This window comes from Euleptes europaea, chromosome 21 (genome assembly GCF_029931775.1).
Source record: "Euleptes europaea isolate rEulEur1 chromosome 21, rEulEur1.hap1, whole genome shotgun sequence".
NCBI classification, from domain to species: domain Eukaryota; kingdom Metazoa; phylum Chordata; class Lepidosauria; order Squamata; family Sphaerodactylidae; genus Euleptes; species Euleptes europaea.
In genome coordinates this window covers 8,944,946-8,972,269 of record NC_079332.1, presented here as the reverse complement: position 1 = coordinate 8,972,269, position 27,324 = coordinate 8,944,946, and the positions used below count along the sequence as shown (strand labels likewise).

General features: G+C 47.7%; 1 protein-coding gene across 20 annotated transcripts in view; it reads right to left on the bottom strand.

The window, feature by feature from the left end:
* RBFOX1 (RNA binding fox-1 homolog 1) overlaps window positions 1-27,324 on the bottom strand; it is a 1,240,357-nt gene that overhangs the window by 5,837 nt on the left and 1,207,196 nt on the right. For 11 of the 20 annotated variants that reach the window (XM_056866488.1, XM_056866489.1, XM_056866495.1 and 8 more), the window contains 3 exons: window positions 16,136-16,306; window positions 13,418-13,470; window positions 95-170 (listed from right to left, as the gene is read on the bottom strand). In XM_056866488.1, coding sequence (XP_056722466.1) covers window positions 95-170; window positions 13,418-13,470; window positions 16,136-16,306 — 300 coding nt within the window. The remainder of the gene's footprint in view (window positions 1-94; window positions 171-13,417; window positions 13,471-16,135; window positions 16,307-27,324) is intronic. The other 9 variants (XM_056866499.1, XM_056866504.1, XM_056866505.1 and 6 more) reach the window with 3 other exon arrangements.

Sequence of the window (27,324 nt, the reverse complement as noted above, 5' to 3'; positions counted from 1 at the left end):
GAAAAGATGTCAACCATGCTAAGAATTGGGGATGGCGGAAGACCGGGGGGGGGGGAGTCAGGGGAAGGAAGGAGAGACGGAAATCGGCACTTACCACGGAACCAACGCCGTAGGTGGTTGCGGGAGTAAGTGTGTGGTGGTAGGGGTCTGCAGCATAAAGTCGTCCGTAACTAGGGGGAAAAAAAGCAGAGCCGAGGATTAATAAAGGGGTGGGGGGAACCAGAGGTTAAAAAATGGAGGTGGGCTCGCAACACGAAGGCAATCAACCATTTCCCCTCCATCCAATTACACCGGAAAGGAACTGACTCAGCACTTCGCGGAAGCAATATCCTCTGGGGAAACGCGTCCAGTCGGCAAATGGAAACGATGAAAGGAACACAAAGGCATAATTAGCTTGGCGAGATTAGCACTCGGCGGCCGGCCAGCACGGCTGCCGCGGGATTCGTGGCGTCTCCTTTTCTTCCGAAGGGCGGCGGTTCCCGAAAGGTGGGTCCCGGACAGGCTCCCGCCCGGTTCTCAGGACCCGTGTAGGGTTGCCAACCTCCAGGCAATAGCTGGAGTTCTGCTGTTACAGCTGATCTCCAGCCGACGGAGATCGATTCACCTGGAACTGGCCGCTGTGGCAATGGGACTCTATGGCATTGAAGTCCCTCCCCTCTCCAAACCCTGCCCTCCTCAGGCCTCACCCCCAAAATCTCCAGGTATTTCCCAACTCTGAGCTGGCAACCCTACTAACTCATGCCTTCTCTCTCTGCCTACATGTGCTCTTATTTCTTACTCAATCACTTGCTTCACAATACTGGAGGTTTGGACTCTTTTTTTTATAAAAGCAACCAACATGCTTCTTTGGCACCTTTTCGAGGAACCCAGCGCATAGATCCTTGCAGAGCCTCATCGTACGACCCGCTACACATGCCAGGCGGGATCACGCACCAGGTTGGCTCAGATCACCACCACGATGCGGTGAGCGGCAGCGCCGCAAACCCAGAGGAGAGAATGGCACGGGGGCAACAGCTTTGGGCGGAGGAACTGCGAAACGCAAGGCCGCACATGAATCGGAGCCGTTGCCCGCTCACGCGCCCCACAACCAACCAACCACAACGGTTTCTACATTAACTGACCCCAAAGCATCTGAGCAACCCACGTGAGGAGTGGGTGGAAACTAACGCGAGTCATAGAACAACGGGGCTGGAAGGGTTCGAAGGCCGGCCCTTGCTCAATGCCACATTTCCAGCAGACGGAGAGCGCCAGTGAGAGAGAACCCACCGTCCCTCTCGGGTGCAAACCGCCGCGGCTGTTAGGATGCGTCTCAAACTGAAACCTTCCCCTCCCTTCCCTTCCCTCCCTAGTCTGGCCACCTAGAAGGGCAGAGAACAAGCCAGCCCTCTGCTAAAGGGTTCTCGATAGGACTGAATGGGGGGCGTGCTCTTGTCGGTAGGAAGTAAAAGGACATGGCTCAGAGGGGTGACATGTCTCTCTCTGTGTGTGTCTCTCTCTTGCTGACCTTACTAACTCCTGCCATTGACTCCTGCTTTTTTGGGGGTGGGGGGGAGGAGACTTTCAACTGTTCACTGTCTGCCTAAAGAGAGCCAGCGGGGTGTAGTGGTTTGGAGCGGTGGACTCTGATCTGGAGGACCGGGTTTGATTCCCCGCTCCTCCACACGAGTGGTGGACACTAATCTGGTGAACCAGGTTGGTTTCCCCACTCCTCCACATGAAGCCAGCTGGGTGACCTTGGGCTAGTCACAGCTCTCTCAGCCCCCCCTACCTCACAGGGTGTCTGTTGTGGGGAGGGGAAGGAAAGGTGATTGTAAGCCAGTTTGAGTCTCCCTTAATTGGTAAAGTCGGCTTATGAAAACCAATTCTTCTTCTAAAGTGACCTTTTCCTTCTACAAACCTGGTGCTGTTTTAGTTTTAGTTTTTTTTTTTAAGTGGAGTTTGCCTTGGCAGATTTTGCTGTGGTTTTGATCTGTGTGTTTGCTGTGGTTTTGCTGTGTGTGTTTGCTGTGCCATTGCCTTCCCCAGTCATCTTCCCTTTACCCCCAGCCAGCTGGGTCCTCATTTTACCGACCTTGGAAGGGTGGAAGGCTGAGTCAACCTTGAGCCGGCGACCTGAAACCAACTTCTGTTGGGATCGACCTCAGGTCATGAGCAGAGCTTGGACTGCAGGACTGCAGCTGACCACTCTGCACCACGGGGCTCCTGGCCAGGAAGGGCCGGGGTAAAAAGAAGGAGGAGGGAGACGGGCCCAGGATGGAGAGCAAAGGACAAGCAGCCCTGAGAGTGGGTTCCCACCTTCCTTTTGTCACTTCCTGGAAGAGGTGGGGGCCGAACCCTGATTGGGTCCAAGGTCCAAGGGGTGGGGCCTAGGGTGGCATGTAAGGGAGGTTTCCAAGCCAGGCCAGGGAGGAGGAAACAGGTGGAGAAAGAGATCCTCCCAAGATGGTAAGATTGCCAATGGACTATCCCAAGGACCATCTTCAAGTACTTGAAGGCTGTCACATAGAGGAGGGTGCCCCAGAGGAGTTGTTTTCTGTTGCCCCAGAAAGTTGGACCAGAACCAACGGGTTGAAATTAAACCAAAAGAGTTTCCGTCTAGACATCAGGAAGAATTTCCTAACAGTTAGAGCGGTTCCTCAGTGGAACAGGCTTCCTCAGGAGGTGGTGAGCTCTCCTTCCCCGGAGGTTTTTAAGCAGAGGCTAGATGGCCATCTGTCAGCAATGCTGATTCTGAGACCTTATGCAGATCATGAGAGGGAGGGCATCTTGGCCATCTTCTGGGCATGGAGTAGGGGGTCACTTGGGGGTCTGGGTGGGGGAGGTAGTTATGAATTTCCTGCATTGTGCAGGGGGTTAGACTAGATGACCCTGGTGGCCCCTTCCAACTCTATGATTCGAATGTGAGGTTCAAGACAGCACCCCATATATCTGTAACTCGATATTGGATCATTGGGCTTATTCCCCTCTTTATGGCGCTAAGGGTCAATCATGGCGCTGTCAATTACCGTATGTTTCGCTCCATAAGACACACTTTTTTCCTCCTCAAAAGTGAGGGGAAATGTCAGTGCATCTTATGGAGCGAATGCCGGCTGGGCGCGTGCTTGGGATGGCGCGAGCCGGCGTTCCCTGCCCTGACGGCCAGCTGGGAGGCAGGCGGGGCCGCACAGAGCGAGCCGGCACATGCACCCAGCTGGCTCTGCTGCCCCTCCCGCCTTCCAGCTGGCCATCGGGGCGGGGAACGCTGGCTCGCGCCGTCCCGACTCGCACATGCCCAGCCGGCTGAGCGCCCTGCCCGCCTCCCAGCTGGCCTTCGGGGTGGGGAACGCCGGCTCACGCCGTCCCGATGCGCGCGCGCGCCCAGCAGCATTCACTCCATAAGACAAGTTTTTAGAGGAAGAAAACAAGTTTTTTTCTTGTTTCCCTCCTCTAAAAAATAGGTGCGTCTTATGGAAAGGTGCGTCCTATGGAGCGAAAAAATACGGTAGAGCTCCTTCCCACAGGCACAAAGATATACACATATGGAACAAGGTGTACTCCAAAGAATCCCTGTGCAGATGTTACCCGAGAATCCGCATTAAGTTTTTCGGTTGATGAATTGGCTTCCCCCCCCTCCTTGGGGTGACCTCTACCTTCAGAGTATGATGGGTTCATTATGATTAATAAATTTCATTTCCGCAGAGGAACAGGGACAGTGTCCATTCTTACAGCAGCAAGCGGGGCTCCCTTCTTTTGAAATGCTAATTTTAAAACGTGCCCTTACATGACATGAAAATCGAGATGCTCACGAGGTCAGCCCGGCAGAAGCAGAGCCACACGTCGAACCGGGGAATGGGGACAGTCGCTGAACACTGCTGCAGTCCCTTTGGCTGCCTGATTATTGGATTTCTTCTGCTAACGTCAGGGTTACCATCCACCGGATTCGGAATTGTTGCCATTTCTGCTATTTTCCTTCAGGACAGTACACTCAAAAAATCTAGACACACACTTCAGCGCTGCTAACAGGGAGACGGTGACGATGAGAGATGAAAGGAGCGTGAATGCAAGGAATTGACCCCGCACAAGTGTTTGCGAACCACATCCCGGCCCTCAGAGGCTCCTGCGGCAGAAAGCCTTCAGGGATTGCAACGCTGAGCTCTTCCAGAGGCTAGGTATTTTCCTGGGCAATTCTCAAGACTACAACCTGCCACGTTGAAAGCCGCCCTCTGGCAACGAGACTGCAGTGAACCGAAGTCATCCGATCTGGCCCTTTCTCACTCCGCAATCCTACCCTTGGATGACAGGAGAGCTTAATATTGGGCCTATGCGAACTTCCTTCCTGCCAGGACTCAACAGGTGCCTTTTAAGGACAAATTTACACATGAACGCCTGGATCTGCCTTCTACTGAACCAAACCCTTGGGCCATTAAGATCGGCATTGTCTACTCAGACCGGCACCGGCTCATCCATTAGGGCCCAGAAGAACACTGGGAAATGCAAGTGGGCATCCATGCATAGTCTAGGCTCATTGGCTGGCAGTGCATGGAAGGTGCCTTATGTTCATCATTATCCCAGGCCAAGGATGGCTGCCAGGAAGAGGATACAGAGTCAGGATTTAACTGATAAGAATGAAATGGTTTGTGAAGGCACTATAAGTCGTGGGAAATGCGCTCCGGTTCATCTCCCTACCAACCACTGTGTCCTCTGCTGAGGGCCGGAGTAGTTCATTTATTCCTTAGCTATTTGTCCAGCACTCTTTGATCTAAACACAGGCCCATTTCCTAACCATTTATTACATAGAGGAAGAAGAGATGATGAAGAAGAGTTGGTTTTTATAAGCCGACCTTCTCCGCCACTTAAGGGAGAATCAAACTGGCTTACAATCGCCTTCCCTTCCCCTCCCCACAACAGACACCTTGTGGGGCTGAGAGAGCTGTGACTACCCAAGGTCACCCAGTGGCTTCGTGTGTAGGAGTGGGGAAACCAACCCAGTTCACCAGATTAGCCTCTGCCGCTCATGTGGAGGAGTGGACAATCGAACTCGGTTCACCAGATCAGACTCAACCACTCCAAACCACCGCTCTTAACCACTACACCATGCTGGCTCTCTGTCTCCCTCTGCCCCTCCCTAACAAGGCAGGCCCGCTTTGCCTGTCCAGAGAAAGATCTCCCTTGTCCTTTCCCTGTTTGTAATGGGAGAGGGACTTCGATGTCCTTAGGAAGCACCTGCCCTTCCCAGTGCTACCCCACGCCCTCTCCAGTTACAAGCAGGTAGAGGACAAGAAAAGTCAAGAGCTGGCCGGAGGCAGTGGCTTTATATGGGCAGCCTTTGTTTCTATACCTTGGCCCGTATCTTTCCTGGAGGCCAGATGATGCTGCGAGGAGGGTCCGTTTCGCACGCTGGAGACCCGGGAAGCTGCACCGTCTCAGGATCTCATGTTTGAGTGTGGCACGACGCCCAGAGACCCCCTGCTAGTGTCTGAGCGTGGCACGAGAGTTGTTTAGCCCTCCTTGCGGGGTTTTGTCCTCCGCTGCGCTCTGGAGCGCGCCCCCCCTCTCCCCACCTCCATTTACAAATGGCAGGACCCCGTCTTGCCTTAATCTTGTCAAGGCGTCACGTTTGACTAGCCGTGCGAACTGACCTAGAACGGTGAGCCGGCAGAGAGGCAAGCTGTCAAAGAGATAATGACAAGGTCTGCCAGTGTTTCTCGCTGGGCGAGAGAGGAGGATTAATCAAACTTCCAACTATGTAAGGAGAGAGGATAATCCAAGTATTTACTGGATTGGCGGGTTGTTGGGGGTTTCTCCCCCCCCCCCATTCGCCAGCCTGATAGGGAAAGAGGTGCAATTTAACAGAAACCTGCAATGGCTTTTAAAAATAAATAAATAAAGCAAGTCAGGTCCCATATAAGCCACACGCAACTATTTACAGCAGTGATAACATATTTTTTAAGGCAATTTAATTGCTACATATGTTTTAGGCATTATAATGCGGAAACGTTTAATATAGAGCCCCGTTTTTTTTAGCCTAAAAAGGAGAAGACTGAGAGGGGATATGATAACTATCTTCAAGTACTTGAAGGGCTGTCATATAGAGGATGGTGCCGAGTTGTTTTCTGTTGCCCCAGAAGGTCGGACCAGAACCAACGGGTTGAAATTAAATCAAAAGAGTTTCTGTCTAGACTTTAGGAAGAATTTTCTAACAGAGCGGTTGCTCAGTGGAACAGGCTTCCTCGGGAGGTGGTGAGCTCTCCTTCCCTGGAGGTTTTTAAGCAGAGGCTAGATGGCCATCTGTCAGCAATGCTGATTCTATGACCTTAGGCAGATCATGAGAGGGAGGGCACCTTGGCCATCTTCTGGGCATTGTGTGTGTGTGTGGGAGGTAATTGTGAGTTTCCTGCGTCGTGCAGGGGGTTGGACTAGATGACCCTGGTGGTCCCTTCCAACTCTATGATTCTATGAAAGTGTAGATGACTGGGGAAGACACTGGCAAACCACCCCGTAAACACAGTCTGCCTAGTAAACGTCGGGATGTGACAACACCCCTTGGGTCAGGTATGACCCAATGCTTGCACAGGGGACTACCTTTATCTTTTACCTTTTGTTTCGGAGGGGAAAAGAAAGAACCAAAAATCTTCCAGGTACCCAAGATGTTTTCATCTATTCTCCCTCCATCCAGTACACTGTAGAGACAGTGCACCTGTCCGCAAGCCCTTTGAGCTGAAGCCGTGTGTTAACGAAAAAAAACTCCCCAGCAAGCCGACATCTGGAGGGACGAGGGCCTCATTTTGAAGCCCCCGGGCCCTACCAAAGAGTAGTTAATTTAAAACGTCCCTATTTCAAGGCAGTCTTGGCTGAAAGGCAGGTTTAAAATGTAAACTGTTAAATAAATAACTATCATTGTATTGCTGAGTTATCTGAGCTGCCCAGGAGGCAAAGGGACATTTGTTCTGTAGCCCCCCCCTCCCGTGAGCATAGATTTAACCCCCAGACAATGGTTCGTGATAAGCCTGAATCAATTACTTTTGTCTCTTTTCCACTGGCTCAATCTCTTCAGTCATATCTCTATTTGTATATATTATAATACAGGAATTTCTCATTGACCACTGCTATGCACGCATATACCTATGATGGGAACAATACACACACCAAAAACACACTCACTCAAATTTACACTTGCTTATTTATGCATACCCCCCAAAATCACACAATCAACTTTTCTTTTTTTATGAACACAATTGCCGGTACCCCAAATCCCAAAATTTCTGCCAGCATCCTGAACACCATAGATGCATTCAGAATAATGATGCTTCTACTAAAATCTGCAACCTCAGAAATGCTTCTTTGCCATTTTGGCAGGGCAGAAATCATACAGGTCTAGCCTAGGAGCCTTATCCACACACACACACCCCAACCCCAAAACCCACTGGATCAGCAAAATGAAGAATAAGATGGGAAATACCAAAAGGAAGAGGGGAAAGGAGGGGAACATCTCAGTGTAAGACAGAAATAACTGCGAACAAGTTGTTAGTAAATAATGAGTGACCAGAAGTTGCAAGAGGACAGGGGACCTATATCAACACTTTTGGGTTTTTCTCTTCTGACTTTCCCCCCTGAACTCTGGTGTTCTCAGTGTCTCTGAAGTAGAACCTGTGCCGATATTTCCCAGTTTTATCAAGTGTTGTGTGTTCGTGGTAGTTTTCTGCATATTCCAGTCCCTTAAGTTCATTTATCTTTTCTCTGCAAACGTGCGTTGGTGCCTCGCTGTGGAAGGGACAGCAAAAATGAAACTGAGGTGAAGAATTTGGTAGCAGAAACAAAACAGTGCGTCTCCCCATCGCAGAATTGGTTTAAGAAATGACCCTACTCTACCCAGAATTAGAGAAGTGGAATGCAACAATGTTGCGTGTGTGTGTTTGTGTGTGTGTTAAGTGCTGTCAAGTTGCTTCCAACTCATGGCAACCCTATGAATGAAAGTCCTCCAAAATGTCCTATCTTTGACAGCCTTGCTCAGGTCTTGCAAACTGAGGGCTGTGGCTCCCTTTATTGAGTCCATCCATGTCTTGTTGGGTCTTCCTCTTTTCCTGCTGCCCTCAACTTTTCCTAGCATGACTGTCTTTTCCAGACTCTTGTCTCTTCTCATAATGTGACCAAAATACGATAGCCTCAGTTTAGACATTTTAGCTTCTTGGGTCAGTTCAGGCTTGATTTGATCTAGAACCCACTGATTTGTTTTTTTGGCAGTCCACGGTATCCATGTGTTTACAAACCTGATAAAACCCATCCCACTTTTACTTGATATCTCTTCAAAGATCATCTGGTTCAAGAGAGCTTAAGTACTTCATAAAACTTCAATTTTAATTAATAAACTATCAATATTAATGAATAATAAGAATGACCTTAACCTATTTTAGCTGGCTTTTCGGCGTGCTTTATTATTCCAAGATGCCAATAAAGGTATTGTATTTAAAATACTTGATATCGAGAGTAAAATCCTGCAAATTGCATTTCCCATATGCCTATATACCTATTAAGGCTTATAATTTATCATGCCCCTTTTAACAGGTGAATAAACTTGTGTAATACCATAGCCTGAATGTTTTTGGAAATACTAAAGGAAGTTTGACACTCTACTGACTCTCCCATTCATTGGCAGAAGCACATCTTCAAATGTTAGTTTTCATCCTCAGTTGCCACAACACACAGAAGCCAAACAAACTGCAGAGACCCCCAAGTATGTCCCTGACGGATCAAAACTGGTCCCCACGGATTAAACCGCTAAAGCGTTAGGCGATTGATCTACCAGGTTAAAGCAAGTAGACCCACTTCCTCCGATGGGTTACAACGTGAGCAAATCTGCCCAAATCACAAAAGGGAAACACCCTTGCTACTCACACCGGCCACAACACAGTAGTAGTAGTAGACTGGTGATTCTGAAAGGGAGTCATTCTATAGATGTGCATCGTATTGTTTAAGATCAGCCTGCAGTCCTCCTAGAGCAAGACTGGGGCCTGATCCTTATGCTATCCTTACACTCCATCCCATGCTATGCTCTGTAATGGGAAAAAACAGAAATAGAAGCCAGAGGGGTTGTTGGGAAAGAACGTACTAGCATTGGGGAGGGGGCGCTACGCAAACATGCAAAAGGCCGTGACAGCCCTGTGGACCTTGGTCAAGTGGAAAGGCAGCACAAAAATGTTTTAAATAAATCAATAAATCCGCACATTTCTTGCACACTCTGGCCTCTCCCACATGGGTTCTAGATTTGCATGCTACTGGGAGCAGTTGGTATAGGGAGAACATCCCTAGAATTGGTCCACAGAGGTCGATGCTGCAGGAGAGAAGCTACTGATACAGAGGGGTGACGCTGATCGCCAGCTCTAGCTCAATGAGACAAACATGAACGACAGCCATATTGGTCCAAAAAGGGGGGGGGGGGAATCCAACAACAACAGTCATTAAATTAACCAAATAAGTCCTTAATTACTGAGTTAATCAAAAGTACTGTTGGCCAGAAGGTGGGTCGGGGATTGTTGTTGCCCAGAGCCCCATCCCGAAGGAATATAACCTGTTCCAATCCTTCCTGTATCCTTGAGTTTTGACATCCTGGAACCCAGGAAGAGTACAAGCCCTACCGGCTGAGCACCAGTTCAGCTCATTCTTCCCTTGCAAAGGGCTCGGCCTCCACAAATACCCTCTGAGGGGAGGGGCCGTGGCTCAGTGGTAGAACCTCTGCTTGGCACGCACAAGGTCCCTGGTTCAATCCCCGGCATCTCCAGTTAAAGGGACTAGGCAGGTAGGCGATGTGAAAGACCCCTGCCTGAGACCCTGGAGAGCCGCTGCCGGTCTGAGTAGACGATACTGACTTTGATGGACCAAGGGTCTGGTTCAGTATAAGGCAGCTTCATGTGTTCATGTGAAACTCCCAGGCGATCTTCAGCTGTAATGTGCTTCCCTTCTGGACTCCGCGGATATTGGTCCTGAGTCCAGTACCACTGTTCTCTCATCTTTGACTGCTGACTCTACCTTTGCCTGAACAAAAGGAGTCTGGGCGATTCTGCTGCTGAAAAAGACACTGCCCAACTATTTCTGCCCTGGAGGACCATCATAATTACTCTCTACACCATCTCTTTCAAGAAGCCCGAAGGGAACAGCGGCAAAATACTCCCAGCAGTAATTTAGCACTGAAATACAACCTGATCAAGAGCAAACTCGACTTTAGCTGGAGCCCATGCAGTGAAAATTTCAGCAGTAAAGTGCCACCGCAAAGACACAAGGAGTTCAGACTTCTGGGAACTTGAACAAAATCCTCACCAGCTTCCCTGGTAGGGTTGCCAACTTCCAGGTAATAACAGAAGATCCCCTGCTATTACAACTGATCTCCAGCCAACAGAGATCAGATCACCCGGAGAAAATGGGTGCTTTGGCCATTGAACTCTATGGCATTGAAGTCCCTCCCCTCTCCAAACCCCGCCCTCCTCAGGTTCCGCCCCCCAAAACCTCCCGCCAATAGTGAGGAGGGACCTGGCAACCCTATTCCCAGGACAAAACCAACAAACAAATCTTTGGGGCACCAGGACAGGTGATGGTATAAATGATAACCATGTAAAATTAGGTAGATTCTCCATTATATTTATACATTTCTGTTACTACTATTTTTATTATCATGCCAATAAAAGTGACTGAAACTATTACAAATAAATGGAAGGAATGGGGAAGCTCTTGTTCTTGACTAGACAGCCCCCCTGTGAAAGCATTTGAGGTGGACTTTGATTGCAGAATGTGACAACAGAAAGCTATCTCTGCATCATGCTTACCCTACAATTCGGCCACCCTTTAAAATCCTGCGAGCTCCAAAAAATGTCCACCCAACCCTCCCGGGAACAGGCAATACCCAGTGTCCTCTAAGATCAGAACATAAGAGCAATGATGCTGGATGAGACCAATGGTCCCTCTAGCCCAGCATCCTGTTTCTAAGCAGGCCCTGCAGCCAAAAGCTTCCCCGGCCGACCGCTCCCCGTCAAAAGCATTCCACCTCTGAACCTCAGATTCAAATTTATTAATATGGCAACGCCATTAAAATGTTCCTATCAATTACAAAATAGAATTAAAAGATACAGTATCTAAAACTATGGGATATATAATTCTTAAATAAATCGAACAAATTACTATTAGCTAAAAACCTCAGATTAATATAACATTTTCCGTTTTAGGTTAGATTGCCAAGCCCTCACTTTGTCTGACGAATCTTGTATATTGTAGCACAGAATTTAGCTACTTGTTTCATTGTGTGGGCTGACCCCATAGGAGATTGCTCAACCTCCCTTCCTCAGAGCTGTCCTTTGTTAGATTTAAGGGGAGGGGAAATTAGCTTAGATCTTGCTTCCTCATAGAAAGAACATCTCAAGAAAAGGTGCGCAATTGACTGGACTTCACCCGACTTACAGGGACACCCCTATTCTGATCTAGATAACCGCTTGAATCTGGCTTCTAGAATCACCGAAGGTAGGGCAGAACTTCTGGCTAACAAAAAAAGCCCTTCTTTGTTCGTTTGTTTCCAGGAATAACAGGTATTCTGCTGATTCTATCGCCTCTGAACCTGGAGATCCCATTCAACTGTCCTGGTCAATAGCCAATGATGCCCTTGATAATTTATCCAAGCTGGTGGTTGGTGACATATCTTACGGCAGTGAGTTGCACAAGTCAACTCGTCCTTGCATGAGCGCGGCTTCCTCTTCTCGGACTCGAACTACTGCTACGCGGTTTCGTAGGGGAGAACCCCCTTCTCAAATCCGGGTATCGTGGGAGAAAGAGAGGCACGCGTCACTCTCCACAATCCTTCAGAGAGGTTTCTTTGTGATCAACCAACTCCAGGAAATCCTTGCAACTCCCCCCCAGACTGTTTTGAAAGCTCTCCTGGATTTAACAAGGGGCTTCTACACATGAGCTACTGAAAGGAAGATCGCGGCTAATTGTCTCGACAATTCTTTGCACTATGACTGCTGTTCGGCTTTCAGCTGACGGTGTTGGGAGACTGGCAAACCAACCACGCCTCCCCAAGTTCTTTCAATATGGTGTGAAACCTTGCCACAGAATTGGAGCTGTGGCAACAGCAAGGCTTGGTGCCAGAGTAGCTTAGTAGTTACAGTTGACACCCACTAGGACTGGGGAGGCCTGGGTTCAAATCCCTCCTCTCCACCAAGCTCGGGGAGACCTGGGTTCAAATCCCTCCTCTCCATCAAACTCGCTAAAGTCTCTCTTGGCCTAACCAGCCTCAAAGGGTTGTTGTCAGGATCGGTGGAGGAGGGGAGAACCATGCACCCTACCTTGAGCTCCTTAGAGGAAGAATGGGATTTTACTGGCGTTACAGCCATGCAGTAAAAAAAAAAAAAATGGCCATCATTGGGACTAAGTGAAATCCTACTGATTCAATGAGCTTCCTTTTAACCGGATGGGACCCAGAGGGACTTTAGTTTTCTTTTATAGACATGTTCCCGTTCTCTCTCCCTACAGCACATCTTTTTTTTTTTCAATAATAAAGAAACTTCTAATAACTATTGCTTCATAAGAACATAAGAAAACCCCTGCTGGATCAGACCAAGGCCCATCAAATCCAGCAGTCTGTTCACATAGGGGCCAACCAGGTGCCTCTAGGAAGCCCACAAGCAAGACGACTGCGGCAGCATTATCCTACCTGCGTTCCACAGCACCTAAGATAATAGGCATGCTTGTCTGATCCTGGAGAGAATAGGTATGCATCATGACTAGTATCCATTTTGACTAGTAACCATGAATAGCCCTATCCTCCATGAACGTCTCCACTCCCCTCTTCAAGCCTTCCAAGTTGGCAGCCATCACCACATTTTGGGGCAGGGAGTCCCACAATTTAACTATGCATCATGTGGGAAAAAAACCTTCCTTTTATCAGTCTTGAATCTCTCACCCTCCAGCTTCAGCAGATGATCCCGCGGTCTGCTATTATAAGAGAGGGAGAAAAGCTTCTCCCTCTCCACTCTCTCCATACCATGCATAATTTTATAGACCTCTATCCTGGCTCCCCTTAGCCACCTTCTTTCCAAGCCAAACAGCCCTAAGTGTTTTAGCCGCTCCTCATAGGGATGTTGCTCTAGTCCCCTGATCATTTTGGCTGCTCTTTTCTGCACCTTCTCAAGCTCTGTAATATCCTTTTTTAGGTGTGGCGACCAGAACTGTACCCAGTATTCTAGCTTCCCTAGATCATGTCATTGCAAAACAAAACAGCAACGTCAGCCGAATCCCCTAATGCGCTCCCTACTACAAGGCTTTGAGCTACAACCGAGAAAAGCCATTCAAAGATTTATCTTATGGGCTTTAAGAGGCCTTGTCTGGTGATTAACTGCGGCATGTGGAAAAGGATATTGAGACTCGGATGGATGCATCAAGAAGTATCAACGGTTGTTACCTGCAGAGGTGTTACAAGAAATTTCATCTGTTGCAACGAAGACGAATTGATTTCTGCAAGAGAAGATAAAATTCACAATACTGCTTGCTGACGGGGAAAGGTGCTAGCTGCTGATTGACTTTATGGATGGGTTTCAAGGGGGAGGTGCTTAATTTTAATGAACGTGGCGAGAAAAGGAGGGTCAACATTTTCTGTTACTCAAAAAAATTCGAAGGATCGCGACCGGTAGACATGCTGGGATCCTTTCAAAGACAACACTGAAATATGGACTATATACAAATTCCGGAAGTGGAAACCTTTGTGCTGCGTGTCAACAAAGATCTCACGCTAAAAATAATTCTTCAAAAAGCTCCCCTAAGAAAACAAAATGCAGCCACTATTACACTGGTTAAAGGCTGGTTAAAAAGACAGCCTTTATTATAAAGGGGAGGGGGGATTGCCTAGTAAGTTAAAAATATATATAAATAAAAAGCAAACCTGGGGGGCTTTTAGAGTTCCTAGCCTGACGCCAACATGGGAAGAATAATTTCGGCACGTTTTCAAAAGCACATTTATAACATAGTGTATCCTGATACAACATTTCAGCCCTGATCCCCGCTACCGAAAGATTAAAAAGCCTTCTCTTGCCCGAGCGTTCTTTCCTTCCCTCTAAAAGAGCGATGTTAAGGAGAAACAAAAGACTAAGAACATTTTAATTGTTTGAGTAGGAGAAATTATATATATATATAGGATATATATATAGTAGGATATATATATAGCCATTCTGGCTCGATTCGTCATGCCTCGTTTACTCATGCAATCATTCCATTGGAAGGCTGGCAGAAGTAAAGTGAACGCCTCAAGAGCACACGCAAGCGCACCATGCACAACAGCTCGGTGAAATACTGCACAAGCACCATGGAAACAAACAGGGGTTGGCAGCAGCAGCAGAGCTCAACAATGACAACAAGAAAGCCAACCTCATGCTCCGTTTAAGCAGTTAAAATGGCGTGGAAGGGGGTCGGGGAGTGGCTGGCACCGAGATCCCCTGCCTAATTAAGCCAAAGCACTTTGATGGTTAAGCCAATTTATGATCGTGGGAGATGTTCCAGACACAAGTTCTCTCTAGGGTTGTCAGCCTCCAGGTGGTGGCTGGAGATCTCCTGCTATTACAACTGATCTCCAGCCAATGGAGAAAATGGCAGCTTTGGCAATTGGACTCTATGGCATTGAAGTCCCTCCCCAAACCCCGTCCTCTTCAGGCTCCGCCCCAAAATCTCCCGCTGGTGGCGAAGAGGGACCTGGCAATCCTAGTTCTCTCCCAAGTGGTCTTCTGAAAGTTTCTGGCGTTGAAATAAGTTGGGGGCAGGGGGCTGGAACAGCCTCCGCTGAGACTACTTGAGAGCGCTCGGACTGGGTCAAACAACATGCTGGAATGTTTGTATCAGAGATACAGGTGGAACAGTCTCAGGGCACGGCCTGCAAGTCATAGGTCCGGTGCATACTCAGCCCCGTCATCTTGCCATGCAGCCTGCCGATAGAGTACCCCCGCAGTACCGTTTTTCATTGCATTTAACTGCCAGGTGACAGGACACAAACTAGATGCACAGACCGCTTACAAAACAAGGACATCAGACAGCACCAGCGCGTGCAATGGGAATGACAAATGGCGGGGCTGTTGAGCGATAACTGCCCACTGAAGACCGGGCCGCGAAACCCCTCTCGCAACCAGCTCAACCCAGGTGCTTTGGTTTAACGGACGTTCAGATCAACTGAGAAACGGGCCGGGAAACGGTAGCAAGACACCCCCCTGCTTATTGTCCTAGCTTTCCCACCCCGCTCCCTGTCCTTGGGTCAATTTAGGGGAGGCCGAAAGGCATTGACAGGTCACAGTGAAATTCGTGACCCATCGTTGGAAGATGAATGTCCAATGGTACCCTAATCGAAGCATTGCTAGCTCATCCTTGATTTTGTTCCGGGATGATGAACATGGCAAAAAAAAAGTCATCCCATGGCCAGTGGCAAAACTTACGTTATCTTATTGCTGGCCATGTGGCAAGGAATCAGAAGGGCGCTTTGTCACACATGCTCAGACAAATGTTCAGTAGTTCATGAAGTTGTGGCAACAATTGTATCGAAACGGTTGCTCACGTCTTATTTTATTGTCAATTCTACACAGAATCTCGTAACAAACTTTTAAGCCCCCTGTCGGGTTAATAGACAGAACGTCTCAGGTTCTTTTAACGTTTCCTATTTATTGAACAATTGTTCGCCCCGAATATTGGAGATGGTGGCACAATTTTTAAAGTTTTAAAAGCCCACCAAACAGTTGGCAGTATCAACAAACAGCGGTATTCGATGTGACTGTCTTTTAACTATTCTGTAAAGGGCACTTTTTAATATCTCCATTCCTTTTGTACCCTTCTGTATTGTGTTTTTATGCCAATAAAGGAAGGATGAGGATGATGATAGTTCATGAAGTGAGTGAGGAAAAAGCTACTCATCTTGCTGTGCAGCAAACAGCATTCTGGCTTATGGACAATGCATACCCGTTGCTAGTCCCCCCCCCCATACAACACACTGCAACGCGCACTTGCAACGCGCACTGCAATCGCCCCACATGCTTCTTGGTGGCAGAGCAAAAATAAATAAATCACCTGGGAGGAAAAAAACAACAACCTGCGAATGTTCATCGAACACTCGGGCTCCAAGAGACCCCAGTTCTGCTGGCCAACTTACTGGAATGCGGCATGTTCTAGGGCATTCCGGCAGCTCTGGAGCGGTCTGTGATGCAATAGGCCTGGCTGCACATGCCCGTTACACCAGCCTGGCGCGACGATGTCATCATGCCACATTGGTGCAGGAGGCTTCTTCACATGCGCGCTGAGGCATACAGCGTCACAGGAGCTGCTGAAATTATGACGAAACCACAGTGAATCCCGCTAAATCCTCACTTCGTTCCAGCAGGGCTCCGCTATAATGTGGAACCGCAGGTTCAGTACTTACGGCCCGTGGCGGCCACGCTCACATTTCTACCCTGTCTTCCCTCAATGTGCAAACGCTGCCTCAGACCACACGGGACTACGTCACCCATGACCGGGTGTGACCTTTCAAAATTTGACCTGAAATCCTTTCCTTTATCCCTTAGAAGCTCCTTGATCCATTGATCTTGAGCAGCGTAGATCGAATGTTTGGGGGATATACCGACTGAAACAAATCTTGCCACTGACAATGTAGCCTCGGGATCCCTGTCACTTAATGTCCGTGTGGGACAGGGGACATTGAAACCATCGAACACGCACTGATATGTTGCCCATTCTACCTCAAAGTTAGATCAAAGCTTATTTCCCCCCAGCCTGGTAAATTCCCTGAAGAGTCAGTTGAGCTTTTGGCCAAGAAGCTCCCATTAGGAGAAGACCCTTTGCTTATGCTCCAAACTGCCAAGTTCTGCGCTGTAGCTATTAAAAAACGCAGAACTTCATTAGAGAATGATTGTTAGAATATTTTACAATTTTATCAATTTTAAGATGATAATTTTAACCAGGGGTCGCTTGTATTGATCTCACACCTTTATATGTATGGGCAGTCTGTGATTCTGCAGTGCAAAACTATCGAGTCTGGAAATTTTGATGTGTTGGCATGTGATTGGTCAGTCGACCGTATTAATAAATTTGAATTTGTACCAATGAGCCCAACAATGCTGGACTTGAACCTTGGGGCCTTGGCAGGGGCTGTGGCTCAATGGGAGAAAGTCCCAGCCTCCGTCTCCAGCATCTCCAGTCAAAAGACCCTGGAGAGCCTCCTGCTAGCCAGAGAATCTGAGCTAGAGGGCCTGATTCAGCATAAGATGCTTTCTAATGTGCAACCCACATCCCCAAAAAACCTTCAGTAGTTTCCCTTCTGATGGTGAGGGGTCTTGAAACCAAGTCCTATGAGGAAAGGTTGAAGTAGCTGGGTATATTTAGCCTGAACAGGAGAAGACTGAGAGGGGATATGGTAACCATCTTCAAGTACTTGAAGAGCTGTCATAAAGAGGATAGTGCCGAGTTGTTTTGTGTTGCCCCAGAAGGTCGGACCAGAACTAACAGGTTGAAATTAAATCAAAAGAGTTTCCAACTTAAACATTAGGAAGAATTTTCTAACAGTCAGAGTGGTTCCTCAGTGGAACAGGCTTCCTCCGACGGTGGTGAGCGCTCCTTCTCTGGAGGTTTTTAAGCAGAGGCTAGATGGCCATCTGTCAGCAATGCTGATTCTATGAACTTGGCCAGTTCATGAGAGGGAGGGCATCTTGGCCATCTTCTGGGCATGGAGTAGGGATCACTGGGGGTGTGGGGTAGGAGGTAGTTGTGAATTTCCTGCATTGTACGGGGGTTGGACTAGATGACCCTGGTGGTCCCTTCCAACTCTATGATTCTGTGCAGTCTGTAGTGTTACAGTACAGGATGTTTTCAGAGACACTTTGGAGTAATAATGAGAAAGTCATCTGTGACGCTCACCAGGTGACCTCAGGGGCAGTCAGCCACTCTTAGATCAACCTACCTCAGAGGCTTGTTGTGAGTATAAAAAGTAGAAGCCACATAAATTGTCTCATTCAAAATCACCACAAATCTAATGCTACTCGTTTCCTGAAACTAAACGGAAAACCTGGTTACCATCAGGACAAATGTTCAGGTGTGACAGGCAAGAACTGATATTTTGAAGAGAAATCATGCTCTTCACATCAACAAGGTTTGCACAGCCTGGGAGGGGCTGTTACTCAGTGGCAGAGCATCTGCTTGGCATGCAGAAGGGTCCCAGGTTCAATCCCCGGCATATCCAGTTACAGGGACCAGGCAGGTAGATGAAGTGAAAGACCCCTGCCTGAGACCCTGGAGAGCCGCTGCTGGTCTGAGTTGACAATACTGACTTCGATGGACCGAGGGTCTGATTCAGTAGAAGGCAGCTTCATGTGTTCAAGTCAAAGTCTCCCCACCAGCCAGGCATGGTGGCGTGTGTCAACTGCTTGACAATACCCCGCCCCCTTTTTGAAGAACCAGAAAAATCTAGGGAGGTTATCAAGCTCCGTGGATCACAAAAGCCAAAGCGCCAGAGCAAAGACTTTTAACTGGGTTGGCGTGAAATGCTCTTTGGGTCAGGCTTTAATAGTACAATGCATCTCAACAGCTATTGGGGGTTACTTCAGCCGTGGTGACCTCTTTCAGGAAAGTTAGCCTTCCATCTGTGGAGGGTCTCGGCCTCAGGACTTCCTCTGCACTGTAATGGAGAGCACCTTAACAAGAAGTTTAGCGAAATGCCCGAGCGGTGGTGCTGCAGTCCTCGCAACAACAAAAGAAAGGTGTTAAAAAGCAACTTACTCGGCTCCTCTTGACACAAGTGACCGATACACTTGAAAGGGTGATTTGTTCATAGTTCAAAATCACCATTATTTTGAGTGGATTTGCACCTGTGCATTCATCATCACACAGCCAGCCAGCAATGGTGTAGCTGTTAAGAGCGGTGGGTTGGAGCGGTGGACTCTAATCTGGAGAGCCGGGTTTGATTCCCCCACTCCTCCACGGGAGTGGCAGACTCTAATCTGGTGAACCGGGTTGGTTTCCCCACCCCTCCACATGAAGCCAGCTGGGTGACCTTGGGCTAGTCACAGCTCTCTTAGAGCTCTGTCAGCCCCACCTACCTCATAGGGTGTCTGTTGTAGGGAGGGGAAGGGAAGGTGATTGTAAGCCGGTTTGAGTTTTCTTTAAGTGGTAGAGAAAGTCGGCATATAAAAACCTCCTCCTCCTCCTCTTCTTCAATGCAAGCTCAGAACTTACATGTGGGTGATAGGAAGTGTGAGGCTGCTAAAATCACAGTTCCCATCAAACCCGGCACAAAATCATGCTAGGCAGGATTGATTTGGCCATTTATAGAAAAGGCAGGCCTCGGTCACAGCCTATCCTCTGGCAAATGAGCTAGATTTCCAACTACACCCAGCTGTCCTTTCTATGCAAGTTCTTTTTCAGATGTTGCCAAGAGGTAATGTCTGGTGATTGCAGAAGATGCCACCGGAGAATGCCAGTCTTGGTAAAATCCAAGCTCACATTGTTATATACTACATTTACACCGTGTGTGTGTTAAGTGCCCTCAAGTCGCTTCCAACTCATGGCGACCCTAGGAATGAAAGTCCTCCAAAATGTCCTATCTTTGACAGCCTTGCTCAGATCTTTTGGATGCACACCTTAACGTGGTAAGGGGGGGTTTGTGTGTGTCAGGGAAGCTGAGAGCAATACCGTAAGGGGCCTAGACTCTATCAAGAGACATAATGGTCTCTATCAGGAGACATAATGGACTCTATCAAGAGACATAATGGAATCTATCAAGAGACGTAATGGCCAAGACATAATGGCCACAGCTGAGACACCAGACGGAGATGCGTCCACCCCCTTAAGGGATCACTGGCCACATCGGCAGAAGAGAAGAGGCAGTTCCAATGGTGATGGGGGGCAGAGGAATCCCTGAAGGGTAGCTACTGGGCAGCAGCAGTAGGGGAAGGTGACGCTGGCGGAGGATCTTTCGTAGACAACGGCAGTGCCACTACAGCTAACGCTGGTTAGTACTGCTCAGAAGAAGGCACTGGTAAACCACTTCGGACCAACCTTTACCTTGAAAACCCTATGATGAGACATTTGCACCAGAAGAATTCAACTGAAACATAGTTCCTCTCTTCCATAGTTTTATTCACCTTTTATTTCTCCTCCCCCTCCCCGGCATGTCTATTCCATCCTCCCAATTTAGATGGTAAGCAGACCCACATGCGAGCTTGTGGTCACCATCCGTCAACTGCGACAGCCGTCAAAACAGAGGCTGTTCCACATATGGGCCCAGGTCAGAGCTGCATGTCTGAATGACCTGAAAAGAGGTCATGCTTTTTGGGGGGTGAGGGTGGAATTTGAATTGGGGTCAGACGAGATCGGGTGTGCTCAGGGTGGTATGGCCATAGGGTGATATATCCCTAGGAGAAACCACACAGTCACACAGACAGCCGTTGTCAAATACCTGTACTGTACCTGTGCTTAATGGCACATGGAGGAGTCTCTATCTGTTGTGTTTGTTTCTATCCATCCTTTCCCCAAGGATCTCAGGGAAGCGTACTATTGGGTCTTCCCCTTTTAATCTTCACTACAACCCTGTGAGGTAGGTTACTGGGCTACTGGTCCAAAATCACCCAGAAAGCTTCATGGCCAAGGGGGGTCCTAGTCCAGCTCTCTCTTGGAGAAACAGCTCATGGAGAGGGTTTCTTCCTCCCCTGCTCCAGCACTGTAGTCCTGGATCCGATCGAACCTTCCTGGCAACGGTTTTTAAGTTATGCTTCGCGCAGCCCCAAGGTGCAGATTGTTCTCTGACGGCTGCAGCCATCCAGTAATAAACATGCACGCAAGAACAAATAAACTGGTTGGTAGAGTTAGGTTAAAAAAAAAAAAGATCAGCGGTGTGATTTGTGGGGAAAACGCACTCTGTCTATTTTGGGATGGATCATTTATTGAGCAGCGCATGAAAACAACAACCCAGTGCATGCAAACGGAAAAAAAGCACATGCTCTCTGTCACTTGTGAAGATATGCACCATGCACACCATAGTGTTTGCCTCCGCCTTTTGATCCCTGTCTTACAGAATGTCTTATCTTGGGTCTACAGGATGGTGGGGTGTCTACCGCCACATGGTAACACACCGCTGAACATTCATCACAAAACGAGCGCAGTATCCAGAGACAATTGCATGTCATCCGCATGTCTATAGGAGACGGGGACATGCAGACAATTCTGTCGTCGGCTGAGTGCCCAAGATAACACGCTTTAGGCGATCGCTATTCAAATCCTGGGGAGATGTTCTCACAGCGGCTTGAATGCGTGCGGCACGTATCTCCGAAGCAGTAAAGGAAATGGGTTTCCCCCCGATGCTAAATACTATTGTTGTGAGTGTGCGTGTGTATATGCAGAAGAGTGTTATATATATAAAAAAATAGATTTACTTATTTTCCTTCTTCTGTTAAGTGCTTAGGAACGAGATCTGATTTTGCTGCCAAACCACAACATAGCAAACTGCATCCATTTGCACAAATGATGATTTGGCAGCTCTCCCCTGGTAGTCATTCCGGTTCTATAAGAATAATGCCTGATATATATTCCCGACTAGCAATTCTGCTGAATTAACTTATGTTTTGATGCCTGGGGAAAAAAATGTGCAGCTTCTTTTATTACTGCACACTCCTGCAGCATTAATGGCTGGCTTTGTAGGATTCTCTGCTATAACGGATGGAGCAGAGCTTCCGCATGTGTTTTGGAAATCTCTCTATTTCGTGGTTCCAAATCCATCATTTTCAATACCCATGCGATCGGCAGGGCCCGTGGGCACCCCTCCGGACAGACACTCTGGAAGGGATGCTTTTATTTGCGGGAACTAAGTCTGATTTTTTTTTAAGCTGCGCCAGGAAAATGGTGGACATTTTACATCTTTTCCTAATATGCTCAGAGGAGGGCGGCTGGGAGGGGGAGGGCGGGGGAGAGACACCATATTTAAGGGACTGTACAAACCGGACCCCATTGTCCAGCTCACTTGAAACTTGGGGGTTCTTTTAGAAGAGAGGGTGGAACAGGTTCCCGGAAATTTTTGATACCATTTGGTGAAAGGACATCCACTCGGGGAAATCTGCCAGGAAATAGAAAATAACGGGCAGACGTCCCACCCAACCTTAAGGAAAAATGGAAATGGAACCCAACTAAAATTCTTAAAACAGATACACCTTTCCTTTCTTAAATTACCACATGGAACTGAAACAATACATTTTCCCCCAGTGCGCACCCCTACCCTTAACTCCAGCGCAGTCCTGGACCGCAAGCCTTTACTTTCTCCCACGGAAGTGAACAGTTGCCATTCGTGGCTTGGAAGAGAAGTAAAATGTTGAAATGGTGGTGACAGGCCAGACTTGACCCCACTGCCCTTTGGCGCTGGGGGGGCAGAGCCAGTGCCCTTGGACTAAATCAAACCTCTGGTCTATCTGACTCGATAACCAGATACTGGGATTGGCAGCGGCTCTTTAAGGCCTCGTGTGGAGACCTTGGCAACTTGAAACTTTGCTGCCCGTCCATATGGGGGGGGAGGGGTGTCCCTGCACATATGCATTCAAAAAAAAATATGGTGGCATATGAAGGGGCTAGATCTCAGGAAAAAGAGTTCTGTGGCCTCTGTACCATCCTGTTTTTCCACATGCAAGGAATGCATTTTTCTGTAAGCAAGCTACATGTGTCCCTCTCACCTACTGCCGTGATTTCAGAAAAAGACTTTACTGTACGGCCCACTGCTGTTCCCAACGTGATCAAAGGAAAGGGGAACACGCCAGAGTATTTCATACAAACGGAAAGTGGGAAAACCTGTTTCGGGACGTGTACCGACTGCAGGCGTTGGGGAACAAACACTCCACCTTACCAAAAAGACACTCCCCTACATTTAACGAAACCAATATGCCAGGGAAGTGGTACCATCCAGAAAACTAAGCTGACAACCATCCTGGATCTTTAGCAGCCTTTGGGGGGTGCAATACCCTCTGCCCCCTAACTACTTGCTTTGGACGTCCAAATATAGAAACACTTTGCTTCTCACTAGATTCAATCAAAAGCCCATCTGTTTAAACATCCTGTTTCCAACCGTTGCCAACAGGATGCCTGGAGGAAGACCACCAGCAACACACGAAGATATATCATCTGGTATTCAGAGGTATGCTGCTTTGGAACACAGATGCTCCATTTAGCTATTGTGGCTAATCATTTCTACCTGTGGACAGTTGTGTTTTTTTAAAGCCATCCAAACGGGGTGACAAACGGCATGCATTCTTTGTGATAGAGGCTTGGTTCAAACATAAAATGAAACCGCCGAACCTCGGTTTAATTAAACTAACTACGGTTAGGATGACGGCCCGAATGCAGGGCTCTTTTTCAACTGTGGCTAATTAAGGATCTCTCAACCCAGGGTATGAAGCTACCGCTCCACGTTGGTTTATTAGCCCCGGTCTTAACCACGGTTGGAAATTTGGTGGCAGCTTAAGAGGTGAGAGTCCTCCTGTCCCTGAGAAGGGTTGCTGGTCATTACAACCACCACTACGACTCCCCTCTTCCCTTGTGCACAGAATTCTAGGACCACAGAATGGTCATAAGCCATCCTCTATTCTCCTGTGATTCAGAAATCGTCCTACAGTCTCTATAATTAGACGTGTGTGTGTGTGGGATCTCTCTGCACAGGGTTCCAGGATTCGTCTGCTAGGCTCCTGTATAAAATATACACATTCTCCATGGTTTACCCCATCAGCACACCGTATCAATGAAAATACCCATCAACTTACAGGATAACATGCACATATTTGAGACAGAAAATACCCTCTGCCTCCCTCCCCACTGTTCTGCAGATCTGGTTTACTTTTCTCTTACTCCCATCAGAGATGCCACAAACCCAGTTATAAAACACACAACCAAACATTAAACGGGGGGAAACAAAACCCAGCCAGTCGCTGTGAAGGAGATCTGCCTTTGGGCTCAAGCAAGCAAGCCATTCGCTGAGCCGATGTGATGGAATCCGTCGAAAACCAAGAACAGCGCTGACGTACATTTGAGCGACACATCAAGTGATCATGCGATGATAAAATGACAATATGCCCCGCTGCCATGCCGAGACCGGTTCTGCGCCACAAAGAACGAACACTGGAGCTCTTAAAATTGCTTGGGCCGGTTGGCACACTACCCGCTGGGCGTGGAATCGCGCAGAGATCGAGCCCGCTTCTGAGTTTCCCCCAAGATGGCACTGCTCACCCTCACTAGAAAAGTCCACTTTCACGGGGAGAGGGCTCCTTTGCTGGAAAGTAGGTGGCAACATCTTCCTCTTTGAATGGGAAATGTTAGGAGGGGAAGGAGCTCTCTCGTTGTATTCCTATGGCGGGGGGTGGGGAGCTGGAGATGCGACTCGATCCCGTGTGTCTGCTCGCCAAATGGGACACATGACCCGGCCCTTAATCCTGACTGCTGCGCAAGCGTTTTTCGCAAATATGTGCAAACGTATGGCATTGCGTAAAAGTCATAGCCAACTGCTGACCTTAAAGGAAAGTTGAATAAATTACACATGTGACCTGTGTGCCGCCTCTGTTCACAAAATGCAAATGGTCTACTCCTCCACACTTTTCCTGGACCTTGGGGGGGGGGGAATCACAGAGGACCCTACTAAACTTAATCACTTCAGCTTCATAAAAACAACCCAATGCATTTTTTCCCATTAGTGAATGGACTGCCCGTCAAACACTTTGCTCCCTCCATTTTTTTGGGGAAAGGTTTCATGTTGCCTCTTCTCTTCCTTCATTAAAGAACTGTTTAATTTTTGGTCACAGTGCATCTCTGAGAGCCATCTTAATTTCTCCGCTGACTTAGCTGTGCAGTCCTTGGGTCCAGCAGTACTTAAAAGGGTGACAAGCAATACCCCTTGAGGTCTTCACAGTCAATGCTCTACGGAAGCGATCATTGTTCTGTACTTTCTTAACCTTGAATCTCATATACTCAGACCTCACCAGTTTGCAAATGTCTATCCCTTAGCAGAATGTCTGGTATACCAGAGGATATTTGTGCAGTTTCCTAGGACTCACAGCATGGAATTTATGCTTTATGAAGGCAGCTTGGTTTAATAGAGGCCCTGCATCAAGAGCTGAAAAACTGATCACAAAATGTTTTTGGTCCGGGTGGCACAGTGGTTGAATTTGCATTTCCCTGATTGTTGTGAAAACAATTACAAAATATTGGGTGAGAAGAAATAATTCACTGTGAAACTTAGGAGCAGGTAAGTAAATTGGTGTCAGAGGACACCCAGGGAAAGGTAAAGTGGGATGGAAAAAAACCCACAGTTTTGAAAAAAAACAACCATAGTTTTAAAAGAAAAAAACACCATAGTTTTGAAAAAAACACACCATAGTTTTGAACTAGGCCTCCACTTAAATGCTGAGTTTAGCAATTCACTCAAGGGTTTGCCATCTTGGAAATAAAAAGAACCAAAGACCCCCCTATCCACAGGGAATGAAGAGACTAATCTGCTCAGATACAAAACTCAAATTTTTCTTTTAGATTAAAAATCAAAAACATTTAAAAGTTAATAAATCGAATCAACCAGTTTGCAACTACAACATAATTTGAGATAACAGTGCTGGCATAAAGTTTCATATACACAAAGTAGTATTTGCCTGTGTTACTTATGAATAATAGTTTTATAATTTCCCCTAGAGAGAAAGGTAATTAAAATTTTATATATTTGCAACTAACCCCCCTCTTCTTTCAGCATTTCGAAACACTGCAAAACTAAATAATACCCACAAAATCTAAATCCACTTAAATACTTTTGATTATGCAAAAGAATGGTGTTTATAGCAATTCTAATTATACATACAGAGGGTCTTTGGAAGTTCAGGGTTGCTGGAGATATTTTATTGTAAATAATAACATGGGGGGATGTAACTGTTGCGGTGCTATTTCCCATCCAGGTTGGGCTCGACAAAATTGTGTTGTGTGGTCAGTCAGACCCTCTGAACTGAGGCAGCTAGCCTGGGACAACGGGGGAAGCGGGCATACGCTGCCCAAGAGGTCACTGAGGTTAGACCTATGTGCAAAGCATGCTAAGATGGAAAATTGGAGAAGGGGATAGGGAGACCACCGTGGTTGGGGTAGCTGCTCCAAGCGTTCTAAGCAGACTTGCTTCGCTGCAGTACAAAAGACTGGTAGCTAAGAAATTGGGCACAGCTTTTGAGATGGATGCCTCAAATCTCCATCAGGCCAAAGGTAAAGTCCAGAACTGGAGTTGCTAAATTTGAACCCCAGTTGTATTTGATCTTAGTGTGACATTATTCAGGGCCGAAGTGGCCATATGAACAGCATCATTAGAGTAAAGGGGGTTGGACTAGATGACCCTGGTGGTACCTTCCAACTCTGTGATTCTATGAAACCCAGTTGTACATTTCACTTCAGGCAAAATATCCAAGGAATTCTGAGGGAAGCCAAAAGGATTTTTGAAAGAACGGTACCAAACCTGAGGGGGGGGGAGGGGTGTATCTCAACAGTCCCCCACTTCAAGTGAAAGCTGGAGGTCACTAATGCACAGGAGCAAAACAACGAAGGGATTTCTTTTGAAGACCTCAGAAGTGTTTTGATAAGAGCGGTGAAATTTCACACGGCTGTGGTTTTGCTTCACTGAAGCGCTTGGTTGCAATGCTCCCTGTTCCAGAAATGGTGCGGGGAACTATTGATCACACGGATCTGGTGCTTGTGAATCTCCCAAGATCACGGCCCAAAAACATATATAATGGTGGCAATCCATGCATTAAGTAGCTGGTGGGACTCCAGCCTCATAGGACCTTCGTCCCCTTCCTTAAGACCTCTCCTCTGTGCCTAATGGCTGGCCTTGTGGAAGTGTGGGCGGTAGCTGCCTACCCCTGGGAGGGTAATTCATTCAGCACAAGATCAGAGAGGAATTTCTGAATAGGAATTGTATGTTTTACAGTCAAGGCCAGGGACTGGGGGGAGAAAAGGAACCCCCCCCAGCACAAGTGAAAACAGAAGGAAGATGACTGCTTCCTTCTGAGCAGGATTGGGAGGCAAGTGGGGGAAAGCCGTGGGTTCCAGGGCACCCTTTGTGTTCGAGCAGTGAAAGGTTACTTCTTGGGAAGCCCCCAGAGATCCTTAAGGTAAAGGTCCCCTGTGCAAGCACTGGGTCATTCTTGAACCATGGGGTGACATCACATCCCAACGTTTACTAGGCAGAGTTTTGTTTATGGGATGGTTTGCCAGTGCCCCACCCAGTCATCTTCCCTTTACCCCCAGCAAGATGTTGTTCGATAAAGAGCAATGGTCATTCAATGGACATTAAATTGTGGAACT